This window comes from Doryrhamphus excisus, chromosome 9 (genome assembly GCF_030265055.1).
Source record: "Doryrhamphus excisus isolate RoL2022-K1 chromosome 9, RoL_Dexc_1.0, whole genome shotgun sequence".
Lineage (NCBI taxonomy): Eukaryota > Metazoa > Chordata > Actinopteri > Syngnathiformes > Syngnathidae > Doryrhamphus > Doryrhamphus excisus.
This window is the reverse complement of record NC_080474.1, coordinates 2,446,487-2,470,795: the sequence shown is the minus strand read 5'-3', so window position 1 is coordinate 2,470,795 and position 24,309 is coordinate 2,446,487. Positions and strand designations below refer to the sequence as shown.

The 24,309-nt window shown below is 39.6% G+C and overlaps 2 protein-coding genes across 4 annotated transcripts in view; one reads left to right on the top strand and one right to left on the bottom strand.

Annotated features, from left to right (window-relative positions):
• The window catches only part of st6gal2a (ST6 beta-galactosamide alpha-2,6-sialyltranferase 2a), a 38,046-nt gene extending 30,114 nt beyond the window's left edge, over nucleotides 1–7,932 (top strand). The window contains exon 7 of the mRNA XM_058081930.1: nucleotides 7,320–7,932. Coding sequence (XP_057937913.1) covers nucleotides 7,320–7,567 — 248 coding nt within the window. The 3' untranslated portion in view covers nucleotides 7,568–7,932. The remainder of the gene's footprint in view (nucleotides 1–7,319) is intronic.
• On the bottom strand, nucleotides 635–22,970 carry tmtops2b (teleost multiple tissue opsin 2b). Of its 3 annotated transcripts, none has more exons than XM_058081978.1 (4): nucleotides 22,300–22,970; nucleotides 16,494–16,819; nucleotides 12,916–13,155; nucleotides 635–3,341 (listed from the first exon to the last, which is right to left on the bottom strand). In XM_058081978.1, exons 1-4 carry the CDS (start codon nucleotides 22,673–22,675, stop codon nucleotides 3,129–3,131), a joined length of 1,155 nt encoding a protein of 384 aa, XP_057937961.1. In that variant the 5' UTR covers nucleotides 22,676–22,970; the 3' UTR covers nucleotides 635–3,128. The 3 variants fall into 3 exon arrangements, with proteins under 3 accessions (XP_057937961.1, XP_057937962.1, XP_057937963.1); XM_058081979.1 differs by having other exon boundaries at nucleotides 12,916–13,149; XM_058081980.1 differs by having other exon boundaries at nucleotides 16,494–16,770.
• Nucleotides 22,971–24,309: the final 1,339 nt, after the last annotated feature.

The following is a 24,309-nucleotide window of genomic DNA, read 5'->3' as shown; positions in this document are numbered from 1 at the left end:
ATTTAAAGCCCATCTAAGGAATATTTATCCTGCATTTATCATATTTATTACATATTATTTATATGTATTTATAATATTTATTATTATAATATATTTTATTATATTTGAGTTATATGTCACCTATATTTATTTATGGCAAATTTAAGACATGGTAGTTATTGAAGTTATATATTATCCTTTATTAGGCCGTATTTAAGGCTAATTTGTCCTGCATTTCTGGCATATTTTTCTATATTTATTATGCTAAGTTATGTATATATATATATTTATATGCCATATTTAAGGAATGATATTTATGCCATATTTTAAGACATTTATCCTTCAGTTATTTAATTATCTTTAAGATAATTTACCTTTATATTCTTGGCATATTTACGTTATATTTGTCCTATATTTTTGCCATATTTATCCCAATAGTTATGTTTTAAGTTAAATATATCATGTACTTATGGCACATTAAAAACACATTTCATCATTGTTATGTTTTATGCCATATTTATGGCATAAATATAAAACACATTAATCGTAGCTATGTTTTATTTAGGTTATATTTATTCTATATTTACGGCATATTTAAAACACATTCATTATATAGTTATGTTTTATTGACGTTATATTTATCCTGTATTTATGGCCTATTTCATGCTTACCTGGTCAATATTTATGACCTATAGAATAATATCCATGCCTTAAAAGATGAATATGAACCATCAGGCTGGCGAGGCACTGAGGTTTTGAATGTGAATTGAGGTTGCTTATGTAAAAGGATAATAAGAGGACGGGCGAGGCTCAGCCCCCACTGACCGCACGACCACGGTAACCAGTGGGATACGGGGAAGCCGACTGCTGTGTAATTGACGTAATTGTAATTGTAATTGACTAGGAAAGATGATTGTTGGGCGGGAGAAAGGATTGTAGTCCTCTGGTGACAAAACATGCATTTTTATTGGTGCCAACTGTGGGCGAACAAGCTCAGTTCAGGTGTTTGGTATTCAACGTGTTGCCTTCACGGTGCTGGGAAAGGATCAAAACAAAGACTTTCACAAGTGAATGCATCATTTCCAGCAAAGAAAACATGACAATAAACGCCACCGTACCGTGGAAGGTAAAAGCGATGCCACTCGCTGCGGTTGTTCTATTTGTTTTTGGGGGAACGTAGGGAGGGGGGGGCATCAAACAAAGGAACACCAGGACACCCCCACGACTTCTTAATGACGCCCATTCACTTCACTCACACAGTTGAGCACGGCTTTGTTTCCCCACTCAAGTCCGCCTCTCGCCATCTTGTTATGGTAGCCATGCTTGTTAGCAAACACAGTAGCCACGTTCACATGAGGAGTTTTTCTCTTTCCGAATGGAATCTTTCCCAATGACCTTTCCGAAAACAATGGTATCCATGGAAAGGAATATTCCAATCTCGTGTCTCCATGCGCTATACGCTATGATCAACCAGAATAGTCAATGGGGCATGCCCAGTAAAACGTAAACATCAACATCACGTGATACCGACTTCCTCGAGTTTTTCTTTCACTTGTTGGGAAAACAATGGTATCCATGGAAAGGAATATTCAATCTCTTGTCAACATGCCCCGCTACATTCCAACAGAATAGTCAATGGGGCATGCCCAGTAAAACGTAAACATCAACATCACGTGATACCAACTTCCTTGAGTTTTTCTTTCACTTGTTGGGAAAGCAATGGTATCCATGGAAAGGAATATTCCAATCTCTTGTCAACATACGCCGCTATAATCAACCAGAATAGTCAATGGGGCATGCCCAGTAAAACGTAAACACCAACATCACGTGATAACGACTTCCCCGAGTTTTTCTTTCACTTGTTGGGAAAGCAATGGTATCCATGGAAAGGAATATTCCAATCTCTTGTCAACATACGCCGCTATAATCAACCAGAATAGGCAATGGGGCATGCCCAGTAAAACGTAAACACCAACATCACGTGATACCGACTTCCTCGAGTTTTTCTTTCACTTGTTGGGAAAGCAATGGTATCCACTAGAAAGGAATATTCCAATCTCTTGTCTCCATGCGCCGCTATAATCCAACAGAATAGTCAATGGGGCATGCCCAGTAAAACATAAACATCAACATCACGTGATACCGACTTCCTTGAGTTTTTCTTTCACTTGTTGGGAAAGCAATGGTATCCACTGGAAAGGAATATTCCAATCTCTTGTCTACATGCGCCACTATAATCCAACAGAATAGTCAATGGGGCATGCCCAGTAAAACATAAACATCAACATCACGTGATACCGACTTCCTCGAGTTTTTCTTTCACTTGTTGGGAAAGCAATGGTATCCATGAAAAGGAATATTCCAATCTCTTGTCTACATGCGCCGCTATAATCAGCCAGAATAGTCAATGGGGCATGCCCAGTAAAACGTAAACACCAACATCACGCGATACCGACTTCCTCGAGTTTTTCTTTCACTTGTTGGAATAACTCCGTATTGCCAGTTTTTCCTTCGTCCAGGTTTGGAATTTAGTAACTATGAAAAGTAAAGTAACACCAGGAAGAAGAACGTAGTCTGACAACTTTCCGTTTGAGCGGGAACAAGATACCTCAATCGGATTGGGGAAAGGAATATTCCACCACTGTGAATCCCATTATATATTCATTGGAATGGGCACTTTTCTTTGGGAATGAGGTGTATACAAAGGTTACATTCTTTCCATTTGAGCAAATAAACCGAATTCAATTGGAATATTTGGGTCCATGTAAACGTGGCTACTGATGGTACGTATGTTTAAAGTAAACTTGTTCAACGGCTTTACGTTTTTTGTTTTTTTTTGCACGGTTTAAACCGCATAAATGACCCCCCAGGGTGGCAGAAGTGCATTTTCCAAGAAGTCGGCCCGGTGAAATCCATGCTCTTCAGCAACCAGGAAGTGAAAAGTCCGTACATGAGACCATGTTGTGAATATCGAGCGTTTCTTTTTCAGTATTTAGCACATGAAGCCCAAATAAAGCTAAAAAAAAAAAGACACCAATAAAATGGCCTCCGTACAAACACAAAGCTCACATGTAATACTCATGTAGTACAACTTCCCCAGTGGCGCCACTCCGTATGCTTCCGCTGCGCGGTCCATGAGGTATCCCAGCTCAGGTCATCGCCTCGGGCGGCGTGGTTAGCTTTTCGTCCGGCGTGAAGCACGGTTTGACGGGATCGGCGGAGACGTGTGCGGCGCAGGCCACCATGTTGCTGGACACCCTGCGGTGGAGCTGGATGGCGGTGGTCTTGGAGGGCATGGAGGTGTTGCCGTGCTGCGCCGACCAATGGTCGCAGTGGAAGAGGATGAGGAAACACTTGTAGAACTAAACGGACAGGAAGGGACTACGTGTTAATGCACCGCAGCGGACCGTGTTCGCATGCGCTAGGAGCCGGCTGCGTGTCAAAGGGTGGGTGTGATGGAGTGGAAATCATGCTTTAATGCACTTTGATGGCGGCGGCGGCGGGGGAGCGTGGGGGGTGGGGGCACGGATAGCCTCCTAATGACCTCTTGCACAGATGCTCTAAGTGCCTTTGTGCTAACACCTGACCTTGTAACGTCTGAGAGGTTCATCGGAAGCGTTTCCTGGAAACCCACACCTGAGGCGTATAACGTCTCATTGTATATCACGCAGGATAAGATGGATGCCATTCCGAGCTGCTGAATGGCACTCAGTGGGAATGAAGTACTATACGTGTACTACTCTACTGCATTTCTCACATAGGAAAAACACACTAAGACCCACTATCATTTTTTTTTGTGGGAAATTCCAAGATGTTTTTGATACTATGGTCGGCTATCTAACATGATTAGCAAATGTGGGAATATTAGTTTGATTGTCATAAAATTAAAAAACATATAGTATTATAGTATTCTGTCACATAAAGTGTTTTTTTTTCTTTAAAATGTCTTCATATGAAATGAGGTCTTTTTGGTCTTGAACATTGGACTTTTTGTGCTTGTCACATTTTTTTTCTCCCCACAAAATCAGGACAAAATGTATCGTTTTTCTACTTCATTTTTGTTATGCCGTCGTCCCCCCCCACAAATTTAGCAGCTTCACTTTTACACAAAAATATCTGAATTAATAAATCATGTTGTTTTGATTTTAAATATAAAAAAATGCCGTAATGAAACATTTTCAAGCACCAGATGAACCAGAAATCTAAGGCATGGAAAGACGTTTTTTACATTGGTCACTAGGTGTCACTAATGTTGGGTGAGACACACAAGCACCAGATTTGATCACCGCAACAACAGGCTTTTTTCCACATCAATTTAGAGTAGTTACTGGGGAACTAATGAAGAACTGAGTAGAGTAATGACTGAGGTACTGGGCATATACATTTAGAGTAGTTACTAATGAACTGAGTAGAGTAGTGACTGAGGTACTGGGCACATAAATGTAGAGTAGTTACTAATGAACTAATGAAGAACAGAGTAGAGTGGAGACTGAGGTACTGGGCACATCAATTTAGAGTAGTTACAGAGGAACTAATGACAAACCTATAAGTAGAGTGGTTACTGAGGAAGTAGACATATCAATTTAGAGTAGCTACCGGGGAACTAATGAGTAGAGTAGTTACGGAGGAACCAGGGACATCAATTTAAAGTAGTTACCGAGGAACTGATGAGGAACTAATGAGGAACTAATGAGTAGAGTAGTTGCTGAGGAACACGGGACATCAATTTGGAGTAGTTACTGACGAACTAATGAAGAACTGAGTAGAGTAGTTACCGAGGTACTGGTCACATCAATTTAGAGTAGTTGCTGAGGAACTAATGAGTAGTTACTGGGGAACTAGGCACACCAATTTAGAGTAGTTACAGAGGCACTAATGACAAACTTATAAGTAGAGTGGTTACTGAGGAAGTAGGCATATCAATTTAGAGTAGTTACAGAGGAACTAATGAGTAGAGTAGTTACTGAAGAACTAGGGACATCAATTTGGAGTAGTTACTGACGAACTAATGAAGAACTGAGTAGAGTAGTTACCGAGGTACTGGGCACATCCATTTAGAGGAGTTACCAAGGAACTAATCACAAACTTATAAGTAGAGTGGTTACTGAGGAAGTAGACATATCAATTTAGAGTTCTACCGAGGAACTAATGAGTAGTTACTGAGGAACTGATGTTCTATTGTAGTATTTGTTGAATAGTGTACTGCTTTGATGAACAAATATCATGTAATAATAATAACAATAATAGATGAGATACATTATAATTGTTACCACAATGTGTTGTGTACGGATTAGCCATTTAGCATAGCAACTCTTCCCCACGGTAACCTTTCTAGAGATCCAACAGGGAGGACAAAGCCGCACCAGCCCATAAAAGGTTATTACGTGTTCGCTAATCACAGATAATGGGAGCATCTCCCCGCCAGCAGGGCGCATACGGACATGGTGGCCAGAACTATTTTTCACGTGGCGACAACATTTGAGCAGATGGAAAAATGGCCTCCAAATCAATGAAACAACGCACAGCCGACCCGGGAGCGGAAAAACCATCCAGGTCAGCTCTGATTTCATGAGCCGCTTATCAGCCCGAGACGCCTCCTCCACCCCGCTGCTGCAATTTAGAGGGCGCCATCTTAAAGCGGCGACAATCAGTGGCTTCAAATCAACATGACCGCTCGTAGAAAAGATATCTATTGTCCTTGTTTTACTAGCCGATAGCCAACACCACCAAGGGTACAATCATATGGACGAGCTCATCGCCTTATTCAGTTCGTTATGTTAATTGTTATGTCGCCAATATAAAATCATAATGCCACGAGGAAAAAGAGCGAAAACATATAGTAATCCCTCTCTAAAAATATATTAACTCATTCAGTCCCAGACATTTTTCAATCAGCAGTACAACATAGGTAAGTTTCAGGAAAATATCAGTTCCCAACAAAAAAGGCATAAAAGCAACTTTTGGTGAATTTCAAGCATAAATTGGACACAAATCGTTTTGCCAAAATGTCTAAACAACGATGCCACAACATAAACGACTCAGACAATTATTTTACATGAAAACGACCATTTATGTATTTACAAAGATAAAGGCCGAGTTCTTATAAAATGAACTTCTGCCACCTTGTCTGTTTTTTGGGCCGTGTTTGCCACGTTACTTTAAAAAAGTAATTAGTTCTAGTTACAAGTTACTTCTCCAAAAAAGCAATTGACTGATTTACGGCACTACAAAAGTAACTACGTAGTTACCAGTAAAAGTAACTATGTACTCTAAACACCCGCCCACCCAAGTTCTCTGAAAAAGTTATTAACGCCGTTTATTTAAACATCGTTATTCCCATCACTGGGGCTGCACGGTGGACGAGTGGTTAGCGTGCAGACCTCACAGCTAGGAGACCCGAGTTCAATCCCACCTTCGGCCATGTCTGTGTGGAGTTTGCATGTCCGAAAACATGCTAGGTTAATTGGTCGCTCCAAATTGTCCATAGGTATGAATGTGAGTGTGAATGGTTGTTTGTCTATATGTGCCCTGTGATTGGCTGGCCACCAGTCCGCTCGAAAACAGCTTGTGGGGATAAGCGGTAGAAAATGAATGAATGAATATTCCCATCACTGTTTTTTTGGGGGGGCTAAAAACCGCACCAAACATGGTCTTTTCTATTGTGGAGTTGCATCATCACCTCTTTGTGCCTCTCACACGAAACGTTAAATATGTATTTTACCGCTCACTCTTTGGAGGTGTGGGGGGGGGGGGGGTGAACATATAGCCATCCCAAGGAGAACGGACATTGTACGTGTTGTTGCTAGGAACTAGCATAAGTTTGTGTATGAATGCGGCTGGAAAAGAAGTGTTTTAAATCATCAAAATACAGCAAGATACTGCAATTATGTAAATAATGGGCAAAATTCCCCCCAAAAAGTGCACTTCCCCTTTAAGCGGTAGTACATCCCGACGTAGTACGTACATGTTGTATGTTGTACTGATGCTAATGCAGCCCACTCACTTCCATTGCAAGATTAGCATACTGGAGAAGCCGCCCGCCGTGGCCGCAAGGCAAGGCACATTAATTAATGTCGGCGACCAATGTACACAATGTACTTTTAAACCTGCAACACACGCACTCCTCCGCTGCCTTGCTCAGCGTGCAAGGTTCTCCTGCGTGCATGCACAAAATAATTTCCAAACCAATTTTCTTCCTTTTTGTGCCGTCTGTGGGTTTGAAAATTGGTGCAGGCCACATGCGTGTGTTGTGATTGTCCCCACTTTTGCACACGACCCCCCCTTTGGTGACGTTAAAAGAGACATTTCAACCCCTAATTTGTGTGTTTCTGTCTTGGCAGGCATCCTCCTGATGATGGCGCTGTGCGAGCAGGTCCACGTGTACGAGTACATCCCCTCCATGAGGAAGACGGACCTGTGCCATTACCACGAACGCTACTTCGACATGGCGTGCACGCTGGGCGCCTACCACCCGCTTTTGTACGAGAAGAGCCTCGTTCAACGGATTAACACCGGCACCGAGAACGACCTCCGCAAAAAGGGGCGGGTCACACTTCCCGGGTTCCGTACCGTGGACTGTGACATTTGAACCCGCACGGGAGATGACTCTTGAGGTCACCTTTTTTGGGGGGGACGGGGGGTCGCTCTGGGGCTGGGGCGCAGTGCAATAAAGCCACCGGAGACGGATGGACTAATGGGGGAAAAAAACCCTAATCCGTTCAGGTTGGGAGGGGTGTCGTCACAGTGGGCTTTTTTTGGGGGGGGGGGTGTTTCCATCAAAATGGTCTTTGCCAGGAAGTCTCTGACAAAGACGAATCTTATCTCTGCTTTAGCTGAGCCATGTTCGCTGCGGAGCTGACTAGCTCAGCCGCAGTTTTTTTTTTTTTTACGGGAATTTTCAATGACTGGCGGTGGTCTTACTGTTTTTCTACTCTGAAGCCGTCCACGCCAAAGGGGTCTTAAACAGCTCTGCCCCCCCCCCCCCCCCCCCCCCCCCCCCCCAGTGCTTTGCACCAGCTCTTTGTTATTCGCCTGGCGTGCTTCCTTTGGTTACATCGGCTTAATGAAGACGCTCCGTGTGTGAATCCTGCAAGTCCGATCCTCCCGTCCAACGGTTGGGGTAGGCTCGGTACGGATGGTAGGGTTAGCGTAGGCAGGTTCCCCAATCTTCCAGCCATATTTGACCAGCGCCGGCCATGTATTGCTGTTGTTTGTACTACTGTTGTCGTTGAGCGTCACCATCAGGGCGGCACAAGCTAAATAAAACGGTTCTCCCCAGTCACGGCCAATACGTAACATCTTGGGGAGACTTTGTACTTGAAAAGCTCTGCTGGTAACTGGTAAGGTTGTTTTTTTTCTGAATGTGAGTAAAAAAAATACTATGAAAGGACAAGACACAATAAAAGTAAAGTTTTTCTATTTGTGTTGGGGTTGGGTTGTGTGTTCAAACTGCGTGGATGGATGGCATTCGGAAAATACGCAATACGACGATCACTATACGAACATCATGGCCGACATTTGGTGATTAGACTAATAAGATGTAGTTGTACTAGGTGGTAAATAGGCTAGGAATAGTGTAAGGTATGGAAGTCATGGATCGGTTGGTAGGGAGGGAGGTATGTTGGTATTTTGGGTAAGGTAGGGTATGAATGTCATGGGTATCTAACGTAGGGTAAGGTACGTAGGGTAGGGGAGCAGACAGCTAGGTAAGTAGGTAAGTAGGCGGTAGGGAGGGAGGTATTTTGCGTAAGGTAGGGTATGATCATCATGGTTAGGTAGCGTAGGGTAAGGTACGTAGGGTAGGGGAGCAGACAGCTAGGTAAGTAGGTAGGGAGGGAGGTATGTTGGTATTTTGGGTAAGGTAGGGTATGATCGTCATGGTTAGGTAGCGTAGGGTAAGGTACCTAGGGTAGGGGAGCAGACAGCTAGGTAAGTAGGTAAGTGGGCGGTAGGTAGGGAGGGAGGTATGTTGGTATTTTGGGTAAGGTTGGGTGTGATCGTCATGGGTATTTAACGTAGGGTAAGGTACGTAGAGTAGGGGAGCAGACAGCTAGGTAAGTGGGCGGTAGGTAGGTAAGGAGGTATGTTGGTATTTTGGGTAAGGTAGGGTATGATGGTCATGGGTATTTAACGTAGGGTAAGGTACGTAGAGTAGGGGAGCAGACAGCTAGGTAAGTAGGTAAGTAGGTAAGTGGGCGGTAGGTAGGTAAGGAGGTATGTTGGTATTTTGGGTAAGGTAGGGTATGATGGTCATGGGTATTTAACGTAGGGTAAGGTACGTAGGGTAGGGGAGCAGACAGCTAGGTAAGTATGTAAGTGGGCAGTAGGTAGGTAGGGAGGTACATATGTTGGTATTTTGGGTAAGGTAGGGCGTGATCGTCGTGGGTATTTAACGTAGGGTAAGGTACGTAGGTTAGGGGAGCAGACAGCTAGCTCAGTAGGGTAGTGTGGTGAACCAGTGTCCGGTCTCCTTGGGTGGGTTCACACCCATTCTTTATACAAACTGTGGCTGGACTGCAGTACCAATCTCTCTCCCGTCGCTCATAACCGAATGTAACTTTTAGCGACTGCGTGTTTTAGCGCCAAAGTACATTACAGTCGCATAAGGCGGAGAAGGGTTTACTGGTTTATTTCCGTGAGAGAATCCTCCAATATTGTTCCGGAGCCCCATCATCCCCCTGGAATGTGTAGCAGTAATACTCCAATATCTTTTCCCTTGAGGAGATTTCATTGACTTTCTTTTTTTCACACCGCCGTGTTTTGAAGAAACGATGCGTGTTATTGTGATGAAGTGTTTTGGAGCCAACGGTGGTGGTTTGGTTCCAGTGAGTCGAGTGTTACGTACTGTAAGTAGCAGAAATACTGATGACAGGACGGTATTTCCTCAAATAGTGACCCCGGTCTAACTGATGCCTTGTCTTGATATTTCAGTCCTTGGGGTGGCGACTGCCTTGCTACTCAAAACAGCAGCCCCCACCGGGACATGTAAATAGTCTCTTAAAAAAAACCTGTGCCATACCATTTTATTTGTGTTGATGAATTCCAGTTTGACCAGTTTGACATCATTTATTTATTCGAGGCCGCTATATGAGGAAATACGGTGTGGGCTCGTGACAATATTTATTTCACTGCCCTTTTTTGAGCAGATTGAGCTGGATGGATAAAATCCTGTTCTGTGGTTCTTTGTATTGCAAAGTCCGAGTTTACATGGCCGAATGTCTTTGACCAACTCTAAAGTTGATCAAATGATCAAATGCCTATCCGTGTTCCGGTCTAATATAACTGCAGACATTAAAACGGTATCATTGCGATACAAAGGAGTATAAGGGAATCACTGAAAAGGGAAAAAAGTCCAATTTTAAGGAGAAAAAGTGATATCTGATCATTAGCTCGTCACATTCCGACTTTTCCCCTCTAAGGAAAAAGCAACTTAAAAAAAATAAAATAAAAAATAGCACTTGATTTGACTTAATAAAAAAAAAAAACACATTGTTTTTTGGGGAAAAAAATTATCTTTTTTTTTTTTAAGGACAAAAAGTGGTGTCTGATCATTAGCCCGTCACATTCCGGCTTTTCCCCTCTAAGGAAAAAGCAACTTTAAAAAAAAAAAAAAAGAAAAATAGCACTTGATTTGACTTTAAAAAAAATGTTCTATAGTTTTTTTGGGAAAAAAAATCGTTTTTTTTTTTCTGAAAATGACCAACCTTATTTTCATGAGATTATTAATTTTTTTCTTCAAAGAAATACGCCTTTATTCCTTATCATAAGATTGCAATAAAAACAGAAATTATTCGTGTAAGAGAATGACTTTTGCACTTTCTCTAGAATAATTATTATTGAAAAAATATCACTTTTCAGTGTGGCCGTAATACTTTTTTTTTTATATATTGATGAGACGTAGCCTCATTGGTTTATAACTAGCAAAAAAAGTGGTTTGGTTTCTTGTGCATAGTAGCTAGAATTCTTGACTCCTGGCTCAGAAAGTGTTTGGATGCTATGACGCAGAAGTCACTTTTTAATTTTTTTTAAAATCACAACTTGAGTGACTTCAGAAGCCGAGGGAAAATTCAGCTTTTTTAAAAAAATAAAAATAACTAAACTAAAAAAAAAAAAATAAACAGATTTTGAGCTTGCTGTAAGAATATGTGACTGTGAGGGATTAAAGGTAGAAAACTAAACAAGAAAAGAGACGACCCATGGCGATACTGTAAATAAAAGGTTACATGACAACCGGGATCAGGCAAATAGGAGTCACAGGGTGCGTTCACACTTGTCATGTTTGGTTCCGTCAAAATGTCAACCCAGCAGATGGCATTTTCCTTTGGGATATTTCAATAACATCACCTAATCAATTCAAGAAATATATTTTATAAGCGTTTTGGTGAAATGTAAGATGGTAAACATAGCAGAATACAAAAAAATAACCTGTATTCAACCAAGCCGATGGGATTTTGTTTGGAAAATTTGAATAACGTCACATAAGTCAAACAAACTTGAAAAAAGATATTTTAGAAGCTTTTGGTGAAATCTAAACTGGTAAACGTCGCAGAATATAAAAATAACTCAACTGAATAGATGGCATTTCGGTTGGAATATTTCAGTTATGCCATGTAATAAATTCTCTTCAAGAATTCTCTTTAGAAGTATATTTTATAAGCTTTTGGTGAAATCTAAAATGGTGAACATAGCAGGATACAAAAAATAACCTCTGTATTAAACCCGGCAAATTGTATTTTGGTGGGAATATTTGAGTTAAGCCATGTAATAAATTCAACAATTCTCTTTAGAAGTATATTTTATAAGCTTTTGGTGAAATCTAAAATGGTGAACATAGCATGATACAAAAAATAACCTCTGTATTAAACCCGGCAAATTGTATTTTGGTGGGAATATTTGAGTTAAGCCATGTAATAAATTAAACAATTCTCTTTAGAAGTATATTTTATGAACTTTTGGTGAAATCTAAAATGGTGAACATAGCAGGATCCAAAAAAATAACCTCTGTATTCAACCCGGCAAATGGTATTTTGGTTGGAATATTTGAGTTAAGCCATGCAATAAATTCAAGAATTCTCTTTAGAAGTATATTTTATAAGCTTTTGGAGAAATCTAAAATGGTGAACATAGAAGGATACAAAAAATAACCTCTGTATTCAACCCGGCAAATGGTATTTCGGTTGGAATATTTGAGTTATGTCATGTAATAAATTCAGGAATTCTCTTTAGAAGTATATTTTATAAGCTTTTGGTGAAATCTAAAATGGTGAACATAGCAGGATACAAAAAATAACCCCTGTATTAAACCAAGCAAATGGTAATTTGGTTGGAATATTTGAGTTATGTCATGTAATAAATTCAACAATTCTCTTTAGAAGTATGTTTTATAAGCTTTTGGTGAAATCTACCTACTTTATGCCTGTGTTCATTAGTCCCATGATGAAAATACCTGTGTGAATGCCAAGCCAAACACAACCAAGTATCTTTTCTAAAATCCAGAATACGGAACCACGATTGTGAACGCAGCCTTAGACTGAGTGCGCTGCAAATAAACGCCATATTCACGTCATGAATATTGTAATATTATTTTTTTTGTTGTCCTTAGGTGCATGGCAGACGTAGACAAGCTGCGGGCGGCTCTTAGTAACTCCTTTTGAAGTGCAATTTAACCTTTTTAAATTCCCTCTGTGAGTTTAATGTCGGGAAGGTCGGTGTTGTTACTTCCTTTTTTATACGACCACTGGTGACATCCAGAGACTCTTGGAAGGTTCTTCTGTTTCGATGCTGCACGTTCACGCAGAAGAAGAACCGAAGCACCACCTAACACGTTCTTACACTTGAATCAGTGTTGCAATTTGTATGACTCCCGCCCTCCCCCCCCTTTTTTTAACCATGTAAATAAATGTTGTACATGTCCTGTTCCCCTGGGCTCCCACTGACCTGTTTGTTCATGAGAATGTAGATGAGCGGGTTGATGACGGTGCTGCTCTTCGCCAGCAGCGACGGCACCACGCTGGCCACGGGACTGATGATGTCGGGCGGCCCGAACGTGGCCATCATGGCCACCACGCCGTAAGGCATCCAGCACAGCAGGTAGCAGGCGGCTGTGGTCAGGACCATGAACAGTATGTGGTACTCTCGCCTCCGGGCCGCAGTCTTGCGGATCTTACCCACCTGTGGCTCAAAAAAGAAAAAAATATATAATCATGACAACGGCGTCCTTGAGACGACAAACTTTTGACTGACGTCGTGATGACGTTCCCGCCTTTGTGTGTCCTAGCCGGCAACATTCCCAAACAAACAAAAGGATAAAACATCCTTACTGCTGAAAACGAGCGTTCAACATCTCTGCTACTTTGAAGGCCATAAAAGTGATGTTCAATGTTGCGGCGCCAATCAAGGTGCCCCCACCCCCCCACACCCACCCCCAAACCATTATACACTGGGGATTGAAAGTCGCCGGTCATCACAAGGAACAAGCTGTACAAGATACCTACGGTCGGCTCACTGATTGGCTGCAGAGTGAAGCGCTACAATAATAGTCCACCCCAATCATCACCACTATCATTCATAATTACTGTAATTAGATAAATGTCATTATACTGTATTACTCATATAATCACATAATGTCTATCGGTTGTTATGAAAAAAAATTATTTGATCCTGCTAATGGTAAAAAATAAATAAATAAATAAATAAATAAAAAAACATTAGAAAAAGTAAAATACTATTTGTAATATAATAATAAGTAATTAATTAAAATATGTAAAATTACATATATGTACAAATATTAATATTTTTAAATAATATTAAATGTATTTTATATTAATATTTAATTAATATTTAATTAATATTTTTTAAGAATTTGCCCAACTAAAAATGAATATTAAATTAAAAAAACATTAGAAAAATCAAATAATATTTATAATCTCAAAATTATTTGTTAAATAAAATATGTAAAATTACATATATGTACAAATATTAATATTTCTTTAAGAATTTGCCCAACTAAAAAATGTATATTAAATAAGAAAAATCAAATAATGCTATTTGTAATATAATAATTTATTTAATCCAACTAAAAAACTAACTAAAAAAAACTAAAAAAAATGATTATTATATAAAAAACATTAGAAAAATAAAATATTTGAAAATGTGTAATGTAATAATAATTTATTAAATAAAATATGTACAAATATATGTACAAATATTAATATTTTTTTTAATTGCCCAACTTATAAAAATATCAATTGGCCAAACTTAATAATTTTGGGGTAATTATTAAAATGTATATTTTTCTATTGAGTAAAATATTTTTTTTTATAAATTTTTACATAATACATTGTATATACATTTTTTATTATATTACAAATAGTATTTTAATAGTATTTTTCTCATTTTTTTATTTAATGCATACTTTTTACTCTCATTCATAATTAATTACATAATGTAATTATACTATGCAAGCAATTATGACTGCTATCGAGACGTGTAATAAGGTGGACATTTACAGTGACATATTGTCATTGAATTAATTATTTATGAAATTACTACTATCATTGTGCTCATAATAATTATGGTATAGTCGCATAGTTGAATTGAATTCTTACTTATTTGGATTCCTATGAATGCCTGGGAAGTGCTCAAGTTAAATGAATAATTACAAGCGGCTATATCCACTTCAGATGACAAACGCCTTTGTTTTCCCAGAGGAAAAAGAGAATAAAGTAGCATGGATTTAGTCATGTATGAAACAAATATGAGAACCGAATAAGCCGCGGCGGCCAGATGGGCACTGATGTGATTAAATCCTCTTGATGCTCACGCAGTTTAGGAGGGATTGTGATGCCGTGAGGGGATGGCTATGAAACATGCTGCTGCATACCGGCAATCATCTGCTTATATACTTGAAGATTAGGGAGACTTTTAAAGTACACACTTTGCTAGTTTGGCGGTAAAGATTGTCTTTATTGGTGGAGAGATGGAGGATTTCTTTATTACTGAGGTTTTAGTTGGAAATTTGTACTGCATCATGCTGATGGATGACTATTTCATAATATACATCGTATTTCAATACACACTGACACTATTTCTTATGTCAATAATTTGTTTTTTCTTAAAAACAAGCAGACAATTTTAATTTTAATTTTAATTTTAATTTTAATTTTAATTTTAATTTTAATTTTAATTTTAATTTTAATTTTAATTTTAATTTTAATTTTTTTAACATTATTAACATTTTTAATTTGAGTTTATCATTCCTAAAATGGTGACTGATTTATTCATTTATTATTCTGTCATACTTCCTGATGTTATAATATCATATCATTTTATTTGTTCATTTATTCATTTATTTTCTACTGCTTATTCTCACGAGTATTGAATAAAAATATCACACATAACGATTAAGCAGTTGTAATTGTTAAAAAGGTAGTTTTATGATAGTGCCTAATGTAAAAAAATTAAAATTTAATTAAAACATGCATTGTACTTCAAATTATGAAATTGTTTAGGATCATTATTTAGTTATTAACATATTTCAGGATATTTATTTATTATTTCTATAACAGTGCATCATTTTAAAAAGATTTGTTTTAATTTTAGAAAATTAAATTAGTATTTTAATTCATTTTACATTATTTTTTTTAATGAGATGAAATTTTAATTTTGTATTATTTTAAATGATCAATCATTTTTGATAAAATTGTTAATAGCACAATTAAAAACAGCACAGCGCTCCTATTATATTGAAGATCTTTGACCGTCGTTGTCGGATCTTTGGCATGATTTTTAATGAGATTTTATTTGCATTTGTATGCCTTTTTTTTTTTTTAAATAATATAGTAATATAGAGGATCTTTGACTCATGTTGTTTGACATTTTTTTTAAAAACAGCACAGTGCTCCTATTATATTGAAGATCTTTGACCGTCGTTGTCGGATCTTTGACATGATTTTTAATGAGATTTTATTTGCATTTGTATGCCATTTTTTTTAAATGAGGTGTTAAAGCAAACTTGAAGCCTTTCATGACCTGAATTGCTTGCTAATTACTTGAAAGTGTAATTGAATGTCACTGAAAGTCACTTAGCTAATGCTATCCACTCAGGTAATTGCAATTGAAGGCTACGTCTTGGTTCTTACATGAAAAGCTGATTACCCACTTTCACTTTCCAGTGAGTGAAAGAACGCAATCCTCCAGGCAGGGACTTGTTGTTTACGGTGGGCGCACCAAGGTGACAAGATGTGCTGCAATGCTATCTCAGACGGAGGGGCAGTGCCCAACAACATCCACAAGATGGCGCAGTGGTGAAAAAAACCTCCCACTTTAAGTAGAGCATCAAACTAAAACTCAACTCTGAACCCCCAACATCACTTCCTGTTCGGCCACCACTCAGCTCCGCTAGCATGGGAACACATTTAAAGCAACACGCAAGTCTTATTTACGTTTTAGAACAAGGAAGTGAAAAACATCAACGTGATCTGGATCTAATCCAGATTGGTTAGCACATGTCGTACCTGTTTGACGGCCCAGAGCAGCCGACCGTAGCAGTAGATCATGACCAGCACGGGGAGCCCCAGGCAGAAGATGAAGAGACAGATGATGTAGGCGTGGGACTGGGCGGTCCGGGCCGTCCACGACACGGAGCAGCTGGTCCCCGCCCCTTCCTGCCCATAGCTGCTCCAACCCAGTAGCGGGGGGACCGTCCAGAACAGGGAGTAGAGCCACGACGCCCCCACGGCCAACAGCGGCTTCCGGTAGTCCGGACCACGCTTGTTGTAAACGGTCAGAGTGCTGTAGCGGTCGTAGGAGAGGATCACCAGCGAAATCAGCGACACGATACCTGGGAATGTTCAAGAATGTTCAAGAATGTTCAAGGATGTTCAAGAATGTTCAAGGATGAACGGGACCCACTACCATCAAAGTCATTTCCTGTTTCATGGAGGCCGATGCAAGGCGATCAGACGATGCCGTTTTTGACTCTGAGGCTGGGGCAGTGGTTTCAGAATAGATGCTGAAAAACAGCACTGCTCCTGTCATATAGAGGATCTTTGACTATTTTTTTTAGCACCTTTAACATGTATATTTTTGCAGTAAGTTCTTCAACAAAGCAGAGTGCTCCGTTCATTTAGAGGATCTTTGACTGGCGTTGACATTTTTTTTAAAGTAACAGCCTCGCACCACTGATAGAGGATCTTTGGCTGGAATTTTTACAGTTGGTCCTAAAAAACAGCAGACTGACACATCTTGGACAAGTTTTTTTGTGTAGGTCAGAAAAAAGATAATCTAGTACTATAAGTACTTTTAACAAAAGCATAGTGTTCCTATCAAATAGATGATCTAGTACTTTATGTACTTTTAATAAACGCATAGTGTTCCTGTCAAATAGATGATCTAGTACTTTAAGTACTTTTAACAAAAGCATAGTATTCCTGTCAAATATCAAATAGATGATCTGGTACTATACATACTTTTAACAATAGCATAGTATTCCTGTCAAATATCAAATAGATGATCTAGTACTATACATACTTTTAACAATAGCATAGTATTCCTGTCAAATAAATGATCTAGTACTATATGTACTTTTAACAAAAGCATAGTATTCCTGTCAAATATCAAATAGATGATCTAGTACTATACGTACTTTTAATAAAAGCATAGTGTTCCTGTCAAATAGATGATCTAGTACTATATGTACTTTTAACAAAAGCATAGTATTCCTGTCAAATATCAAATAGATGATCTAGTACTATACGTACTTTTAATAAAAGCATAGTGTTCCTGTCAAATAGATGATCTAGTACTACGTATATGTACTTTTAACAAAAGCATAGTACTAGACGTACTTTTAATAAAAGCATAGTACTAGACGTACTTTTAATAAAAGCATAGTATTCCTCTCAAATAGATGATCTAGTACTATATGTACTTTTAATAAAAGCATAGTATTCCTGTCAAATAGATGATCTAGTACTATTTGTACTTTTAACAAAAGCATAGTATTCCTGTCAAATAGACGAGTTTTGACTAGACTTCTTTGAAAAAACAGAGCGCTCCTGTCATGTCGAGGATCTTTGACTAGCATTTTTTTTGTCCTTAAAAACAGCACGGCTGGAGGATCTTTGACTAGTGTTTTTGCAGTAGGTACAAAGCAGTGTTCCTGTAATATAGAGGATCTTTGACTCATGTTGTATGATATACTTTTTTTAAAAAACAGCACAGTGCTCCTATTATATTGAAGATCTTTGACCGTCGTTGTAGGATCTTTGACTTTTGACTATTTTAAGTAGGTCAGCATAGCATCTCCGTTGTATGTCAATGTATTAATAGCATAGCAACAACAAAAGAGGATCTTTGACAAGCGTATGTTGAAAAAGAAACGCATGCTTTTTCTAGTTGAAGGTCAGAAATATAACTTTGTTTAAACGTTAAAATATACAAATAAAACAAATTGTGGCCACTCTTGACTCACAACAACACCGACATACTTTCCCAGCCTCCAAACGCTGACCTTTTATTTTTGTGCGTCTGATGAAAAAGTGGACACAGCAGAAAGTGAAGTACTCGATGATAAGACGCACACTAAATGGACTTGGACTGCAAGAAATGGAAAAACTTTGCTGCAGTCTAACCTTTTGTTGATTCGTCAATACTCAAAGTCTGTACCCTTTGATGACATGGACGCCGAGGTACATTTAAAGGTTCCTTATTATACAAAGCTGACATTTCAATCATACTCCAACACTAATTTGTGTCCCTAAAGCCTGTTTAGGAACATGAAATGTCAGAAGAATCGATCAAGTCCCTCACTTGTTTGCTCCTCTTTTGAGACCACAGCTTCCACGATACACAGTGATGGGAAAAAGTGTCTGCCGCCTTCCTGGGTTTTTATGCATATTTCTTTTCTCCAATTCTGTCATATAGAGGATCTTTGACCATTTTTTCCCGTCCATTCCGTCCTTACAAAATAGCCGGATGACGATCTTTGACTCATGTTTTTGCAGTAGGTCCTTAAAAACAGCAGAATGTAGATCTTTGACTAGCGTTTTTGCAGTAGGCCCTGAAAATAAGCTGAGCAATTCTATCATATAAAGGATCTTTGACCATTTTTTTCTTTTTGGTGTTTAAAAACAGCAGAGTGACGATGTTTGACTTACGTTTTTGCAGTAGGTCCTTAAAAACAGCTGAGCAATTCTGTCATTTTGAGGATCTTGGATGAGGATTTGGTGCTTAAAAACATCAGTGATGATCTTTGACTCATGTATTTGCAGTAGGTCCTTAAAAACAGCAGAATGAGGATCTTTGACTAGCGTTTTTGCAGTAGGCCCTGAAAAAAAACTGAGCAATTCTGTCATATAGAGGGTCTTTGACCATTTTTTTTTCTATTTGGTGCTTAAAAACAGCAGAGTGACGATGTTTGACTTATGTTTTTGCAGTAGGTCCTTAAAAACAGCAGAACGAGGATCTTTGACTGGTGTTTTTGCAGTGGGCCCTGAAAAAAGGTTTGCAATTTTGTCATATAGAGGATCTTTGACCAGCTTTTTCTCGTTGGTCCTTAAAAACAGCAGTGTGACGATGTTTGACTTGTGTTTTTGCAGTAGGTCCTTAAAAACAAAAGAACGAGGATCTTTGACCAAGGTTTTTGCAGTCAGCCCTTAAAAACAGCTGAGCAATTCTGTCACATAAAGGATCTTTGACCATTTTTTTTCGCATTGAGTCCTTAAAAATAGCCGGACGACGATCTTTGACTCAGGTTTTTTTTAAACACAGCTGAGGAATGTTGTCATATGGAGGAACTTTGACCACTGTTTTTCCAGTATGCCATCAAAAACACCAGAGCGAAGATCTTTGACTCCCATTCTTCATTAGGTCTTTAAAAACAGCTGATGGCTCCTTTCACACATCATTGACTGGCGCTTTTTCAGTAGATTCCCCAAAGCAGGAGAGTCTTCCTGTTATCTCGACGACCTTAGATTATCATTTGTTTATTAGGTCTTTGAAAATAGCAGTCTCGGCGTCATGCTGCGAGAACGCACTTGTTGATTTCCATTAAGCCAGATGGTGCGCCTGTCAGTCAGCCATCAGGGTAAAAAGAAAGGGACAGTATCTCCACACGATCATGACCTTGTTTTAATTGAAAAACACTTTTTAATGAACGTAACATAGAATTTTAATGGTTCTACTTACGATTATATTTGCTGTTTACAGTATCATCTAATCTCACGTCATATTTAATACACTGCAAAAAAGGTTTGGGGGAATTATGATAAAACGTTTTGAGGGGAATAAAAATGTAAAAAATATATTGTGTGAAAAAAATTTTTTTGCTTTTTTTTTTAGAAAAAGGTTTCAATCTTGTAAGAAATAAAATAAAATAAAAAATTGAAGAAAAAAAAAGGAGTGTACACTTTTCCTGGTATGTTGCCAGACATACCGAATAGAATCAGAGAAATTTATGTTCATGTTTAGTTCATTTAGACAAAAATTATTGTAAAATTTGCTTAAATGGACATATTTCTGACTAATAATAGGCCATCGTCAACAACGAAGCATCCATCCATCTTCTATGCCGCTTATCCTCACGAGGGTCGTGGGCATGCTGGAGCCTATCCCAGCTGACTTCTAGCGAGAGGCGGGGTACACCCTGGACTGGTGGCCAGCCAATCACAGGGCACATATAGGATATACGATTTATTAAATATTGTGTTTTGAAAAACTGTGATAGTGTGAAGCCGTGAAATTCGTGAAGTACGATGCGGCGACGGACGACTGTGACGCTACCATAGCAACCAAACACATGGAAAACATTACCTGTTATTTCAATGGGGATTTCCATAATGCACAACATAACAAATGCAACGCAATCATGAATTTTTTAGAACTCATGTTTACAGTTACATACAGAAGATGCCACGGGGCTTTTATTGAAAAAAAAAAAAAGAAGAAAGAAAATATTTCCCTGCATTCTCGTTCATATTTCTGTGCGGCCCGCTAGCAAATGCGACATGGACCGGTACCAGTCCCCGGCCCGGCGGTTGGAGACCTCTACTCTATATGACATGAACTATACGTTCTGTTGTGCTATTCAAAGCACGCTGTCAAAGAAGACCACCGCTTGCCATGAAGGTGTGATGTTGGGTCCTGCAGGCAAAGCAGCTGACACCTACTGTTCCATGATACGGGAGTGATCTGATGTGTTTAAGGACCCACTGTAAAAATAGTCGTATGATGATGATCCTCTATGTGACAGGAATGTTCTGCTGTTTTTTTTCATTCATTTGGGTTCTTTAGATCAGGGGTGGGCAAATATTTTGACCCGTGGGCAGCACTGAGTTAACAAAATTGTCTGGGGGGGGCCAGAACATATATTTAACACACACACACATACACTATTTTATGATTAGAATTTTGAATTAAGGGCTGCACGGCGGTCGTGCGGTTAGCGCGCAGACCTCACAGCTAGGAAACCGGGGTTCAATTCCACCTTCGGCCATCTCTGTGTGGAGTTTGCATGTTCTCCCCGTGCATGCGTGGGTTTTCTCCGGGTACTCCGGTTTCCTCCCACATTCCAAAAACATGCTAGGTTAATTGGCCACTCCAAATTGTCCATAGGTATGAATGTGAGTGTGAATGGTTGTTTGTCTATATGTGCCCTGTGATTGGCTGGCCACCAGTCCAGGGTGTACCCCGCCTCTCGCCCAAAGACAGCTGGGATAGGCTCCAGCACCCCCGCGACCCTCGTGAGGATAAGTGGTAGAGAATGAATGATTTTTTAATTACTGAATGTCTAATTTTATCTGTAAAAGTGTTATACTATCAGCTGTATGTTTTCATGTCCCTTTTAAACATCAGACATTTAATTTTATATATATATATTTTTTACTAAATAAGACATCTGACTTGCAAGTCATGTTGCCAGTTTGTATGTTAAAAATTGAAATACTTGGAAAGCAACTGGCGGTCCGGATTCAAACACTTGGTGGGCCGGGTTCCAACACTTGGTGGCCCGCATGTGGCCCCCGGGCCGTAGTTTGCCCACCCCTGCTTTAAATGGTGGAATTTGTACCTCATATTACAGTTGCTGCTGTTGGTAGCTCTTCATGATATAGAGGATCTTTATAAAGTGGATATTTGTTATTACTTTTTTAAGTGTATTTTGCACAAGTGCACAGTATTGTAGAAATGAAGTACAACTGCAAATATTAGGAGTTCCTAATATGTTATTGAAGTTATTTTGGTACCAGAAGGACAATATACATCAGACACAGGTCTTCCTTACTGGATGTGTACCCAATGAAGCGACCGGCCGGGGAGTCTTACCGAAGCAGGAGTTGATGAAGCCGTACCAGTTGCATCCGCTCCGGCCGAGCAGCCACCGTCCTCGGATGCTGGAGGCGAAGCTGAGCGTGGTGCCGAAGACGCACACCAGCATGTCGCTGACGCTGATGTTGAGCAGCAGCATGTTGACGGGCGTGCGGAGCTTCTTGAACTTGCAGAAGAGCAGCAACACCACCAGGTTGTTGAGGAACCCAAAGGTCATGATGAAGCCCAGCACCACGGACAGCACCACGAAGCCCGTGGACGACAGGCGACCCTCGTCCTCCTCCTCGGCTGGGGGGTCCAGCAGCAGCTCCGGGTCGTCGCTGAGGTTGAAGCTGAAATTGAGACCACGGCCGGAGAACATCCTGAGGTCCATTCATGGGGAGCTTGGTGGCACCTTCCCTTCTCTGCGACTTCAATTTGTCCCTTTTTTAAAAGTAAATATTCACGTTTTTTCCACGCATTCTTCACAAATTCCACATCATGGCTTTCTGTCTGCCTCAAAGGACCACCCTCGACCCGTCCGCTTCATCCCACTTCATGCGAGACATCGCCAACCTTCTTTCCATCTTCTCCAGCCATGTAATCCGCGCACTGTGGAGCGTCCCGGTGTGAAAGTGAGCCTCTCTGCGCGTCTACGAGGTCCGGCATCTTTTTTAAAGGCGGTTCCTGACGTCAACCACTCGTCGTAAAAACGCCGGAGCCAACCGGGGAGGGGTGAAAGGGGTGGAACAGAGGTGGAGGTGGTGGAGCGGTCATGAATTTGCAAGACTTTTTTTTTAAACCTCTTTACGTTTCCTCAGATGTATTTTTGGTAAGGCTCTTACTCATACTGTCAGGAATAGAAGGTACATAATTTATGTGTGCTCTATATGCCCCCCCCCCCGGACCATAAAGGACTAAATATACCATTGTATAATAATATGTTTGGACATGACATTACAATAGGCGCTCCTGTCAGAAAAAGGATCTTTGATGTCGATCCCAACAACATCCAAGCACTCCTGTTATATAGACGATCTGTGACATTTTTTACAGAAGAAAACAAAGCATGTAATAACTAAGATCTGGTGCTCCTACAGTAGATTAAAAACAGCACAGCATTCATGTTAAATAGAGGATCTTTGAAAAGCTTTTTTGCAGTAGGTACTTCAAAACAGTCCAGCATTTCTACCATGGAGAGGATGTCTGAGTGGCGTTTTTTTTTTACAGTTGATTCCCAAAAACAGCAGTACATGATCTTAGACTAGGTCCTAAAAACAGTTGACTACTCCTGCTATGTAGAAGATCTTCAACTTGCGTTTTTGCAGTATGGTGCTTGAAAACATCAAACGACTCCTGTTGTGTAGTGGATCTTTGACAAGTGTTTTTGTAGTTGATTCCTAAAAACAGCAGTGCAGGATCTTTGACAAGCAATTTTGCAGTAGGTCCTAAAAACAGTCGACTTCTCCTGTCATGTAGAAGATCTTCAACTTGCGTTTTTGCAGTATGGTGCTTGAAAACATCAAACGACTCCTGTTGTGTAGTGGATCTTTGACAAGTGTTTTTGTAGTTGATTCCTAAAAACAGCAGTGCAGGATCTTGGACTAGCAATTTTGCAGTAGGTCCTAAAAACAGTTGACTATTCCAACTCTATATGTAGAAGATCTTCAGCTTGCATTTTTGCAGTATGGTGCTTGAAAACAGCTAACGACTCCTGTTATATAGAGGATCTTTGACAAGTGTTTTTGTAGTTGATTCCTAAAAACAGCAGTGCAGGATCTTTGACAAGCACTTTTGCAGTAGGTCCTAAAAACAGTTGACTACTCCAACTCTATATGTAGAAGATCTTCAACTTGCATTTTTGCAGTACAGTGCTTGAAAACAGCTAACGACTCCTGTTATATAGTGGATCTTTGACAAGTGTTTTTGTAGTTGATTCCTAAAAACAGCAGTGCAGGATATTTGACTGGTAGTTTTTCAGTACGTCCTAAAAAGCTGCTGACCACTCCTACTGTGTAGAAGATCTCG

Bases quoted from the DNA above. Each gene is read 5' to 3' on its own strand.
- tmtops2b (XM_058081978.1), bottom strand. From the start codon at position 22,675: ATGGACCTCAGGATGTTCTCCGGCCGTGGTCTCAATTTCAGCTTCAAC. The intron at 16,820-22,299 runs GTAAGACTCCCC...GAACATTCCCAG, and splicing joins CTTCATCAACTCCTGCTTCG to GTATCGTGTCGCTGATTTCG. The intron at 3,342-12,915 runs GTCAGTGGGAGC...CTGTCCGTTTAG, and splicing joins ACATTCTCATGAACAAACAG to TTCTACAAGTGTTTCCTCAT.